This window comes from Lolium perenne, chromosome 7 (assembly GCF_019359855.2).
Source record: "Lolium perenne isolate Kyuss_39 chromosome 7, Kyuss_2.0, whole genome shotgun sequence".
Lineage (NCBI taxonomy): Eukaryota > Viridiplantae > Streptophyta > Magnoliopsida > Poales > Poaceae > Lolium > Lolium perenne.
In genome coordinates this window covers 264883082-264886023 of record NC_067250.2, presented here as the reverse complement: position 1 = coordinate 264886023, position 2942 = coordinate 264883082, and the positions used below count along the sequence as shown (strand labels likewise).

At 55.2% G+C, this 2942-nt stretch overlaps 1 protein-coding gene across 1 annotated transcript; it reads left to right on the top strand.

Moving 5' to 3' along the window:
- The first annotated feature begins 230 nt into the window (after positions 1 to 230).
- Positions 231 to 2712, top strand: LOC127312710 (galactan beta-1,4-galactosyltransferase GALS1). Its single transcript, XM_051343248.2, has 2 exons — positions 231 to 1468; positions 1914 to 2712. Exons 1-2 carry the CDS (start codon positions 327 to 329, stop codon positions 2257 to 2259), a joined length of 1488 nt encoding a protein of 495 aa, XP_051199208.1. The 5' UTR covers positions 231 to 326; the 3' UTR covers positions 2260 to 2712.
- The last annotated feature ends 230 nt before the right edge of the window (positions 2713 to 2942 follow it).

The following is a 2942-nucleotide window of genomic DNA, read 5'->3' as shown; positions in this document are numbered from 1 at the left end:
GCCCCTGACTAAAAACTGACCAACGCTGACGGAGGGTATCGACGTTCTCAGGTGAACAATCCGAAATGAGTCTACGTCAGCCCCAGAAGGAACAGCGAGACCCGAGCGTGTACCGGATTCGAAGGATACGATGGCGGCCATCAAATCCGCTTCCGTCCCAAGCACTTTCCGGTACTACTGGTAAAAGCGCAGCTAATTAATCAATCCGCCAATGCAAAGGCCGTACGTACCGAGGCTCGCGTAATCCTCAACACTGTTCCCAGTCCATCCCCGACACTCCCACTCGCCGCTCTGCTCTGCTCACTGCTCCCCATCCGCGGCGGACAATGCGGACCGAAGCGGCGGCCGGCGGCGCCATTGCGGCTGGTCCGGCGCCCCCCGCGCTCCTCTGCTTCGACCTCAAGCCCTTCCTCGCCGCGCTCACCGTGCTCACGCTCCTCACCGCCGCCTGGCAGCTCCGCCCCTACCACTCCCTCCTCGCCTCCCCATTCTCCGCCTGCCCTGACCTGCCCGCCGTCAACTCCACCTCCTTGCCCTCACGCCTCGTCTCCCTCCACGCCAAGCCCGCCACCTCCAGCTCCAACGCCTCCTCGCAACCCGACCCCAACAGGCGCGAGTTCCGCGCGGTGGGCAGCGCGGCGGCGCTGTTCGTGCAGATGGGCGCGTACCGCGGCGGGCCGTACACCTTCGCCGTCGTCGGGCTCGCCTCCAAGCCCACCCACGTCTACGGCAAGCCCTGGTTCCGCTGCGAGTGGCTGCCCAACACACCCCCCAACGCCTCCACCTCCCCCACCCCCGCCGCCAACACCTACCACATGCTCCCGGACTGGGGCTACGGCCGCGTCTACACCGTGGTGGTCGTCAACTGCACCTTCACCACCCCGCCCAACGCCGACAACGCCGGCGGCACGCTCGTCCTCAACGCCTACTACGGGCCCTCCGCCGCGCGGTACGAGCGGATCGAGGCGCTGGAGGAGGCCCCGGGCGCCTACGACGAGGCGGCCTTCCGCCCGCCGCACAGGTACGACTACCTCTACTGCGGCTCCTCCCTGTACGGCGGCCTCAGCGCGGCGCGGGTGCGGGAGTGGATGGCCTACCACGCGCGCTTCTTCGGCCCGCGCTCGCACTTCGTGTTCCACGACGCCGGCGGCGTCGGCCCCGCCGTGCGCGCGGTGCTGGAGCCCTGGGTGCGCGCCGGCCGCGCCACGCTGCAGGACGTGCGCGCCCAGGCTGAGTACGACGGCTGGTACCACAACCAGTTCCTCGTCGTCAACGACTGCCTGCACCGGCACCGGTATGCTGCTAAGTGGACCTTCTTCTTCGACGTCGACGAGTACATCTTCCTGCCTGACGGGCGGACGCTCGAGGGCGTGCTCGCTGAGCTCGAGCCATACACGCAGTTCACCATCGAGCAGAACCCCATGTCGAGCAGGTTGTGCGCGCGCGATCCCAAGAACGACTACTCCAGGTAGGTGACTGTTTCTTGCCCAAAATATGATGGTTTCGTTCAGAGATTGCTTATTTCACGCAAAGATTTAGTTCAGCGATTGCTTATTTCACGAGCATCATCTCTGTATCCTGTTGAAATTCGCATGTTAGCGACCATTTGAACTGAAATTAACGAATCAGGAATCCGGAATCTCAACAAACCTTACTACATTTACCGAAGTTGTTGTATTCTTACAATCCTCGAAAAGAATTTGAGCCGTAATTTTGCAATGCAGCTTCATTTTCTAAGAATTTTTATCTGGCAGTTGGAAATTTTGAGTCTACAATTGAGTCATCTAAGTTAATTTTGGTAATGCATTAACCGAATCTTCATATGTTCTTCTTGAGCTAGCTGTATTACTACTGTTACATTTGTCAATGGTATATCTGAAAGATCAACTCTGCTCACTGAACACTTTCTGCAGCCAATGGGGGTTTGAGAAGCTGGTTTTCCGGAACTCAATCACTGGGGTGAGGCGTGACAGGAAGTACGCGATCCAGGCCAAGAACGCATACGCAACTGGTGTGCATATGTCTGAGAACGTTATCGGCAACACCACCCACAAGACGGAGCACCTCATCCGGTACTACCACTACCACAATACCATCAATGTTCTCGGTGAGGTATGCCGTGAGTTTGTGTCAGTACCTCCCAAAGGTGGCTTGACATGGTCCGAGAAGACGCCATGGTACTACGACGACAGTATGAAGCAGCTGGCGGATGCTGTGCGTGAATTCGAGAAGAAAGCCATCGGTAATGTGCGTGTGTGAATGTGGCATGACCATCAGAGAACGAAATCGGTGTACGGTGTTTTGCCGTTGGCCATCCGTGAAGCTTGGCAAGGGCATGCCTGATGTTGTCAGCCTAACGAATAACCTACGATCCGGAGCTTCTGAATTGGCAGATATGTGAAGAAAGCGAAGCTGCAACCTCAACGAAATGGCAGATTGTGCGCCCCCGCAATTCTAGTATCAATCTGCAAAGGTGAGAATTTTGTATAGAGAGATCTCATCCGTGTAAATTTCATTGTTTTACGGTTCGGACACATTGATTGTATTCAATTCACGCTCCGAGTAGATAATAGCCTCGTTTATGAATTGTGATGCATTTCTGGAACAGATAAACTTGCAAATTTCTCTGTTCATTGTTCCCGCAACAAACTAAAAATGACACTGTTCTTAGGCCTATTTTCTGTTGGATCAGTTTGTTAATTCATGAAGCTCTCCAGCTGAATAAACTGGCTGTTATTTGCCACATGCTGAAATGATATGTATTGTAGCGCTAAAGGATGACTCTGAGAGATTTCTTGCCTGAACTCCTAAAGTCACCAAGCAGTGTAATAAAATTTGTATCCAGAAAGGCAAAGAAAAAAAGGGGACCGGGAGATGTGCATGGTTGTATGATAGCATGATTGGGGGAGGTTGCTTGGCCTATAGCAGTAGCATGGGAGTGT

Bases quoted from the DNA above. Each gene is read 5' to 3' on its own strand.
- LOC127312710 (XM_051343248.2), top strand. From the start codon at position 327: ATGCGGACCGAAGCGGCGGCCGGCGGCGCCATTGCGGCTGGTCCGGCG. The intron at 1,469-1,913 runs GTAGGTGACTGT...CACTTTCTGCAG, and splicing joins CCCAAGAACGACTACTCCAG to CCAATGGGGGTTTGAGAAGC.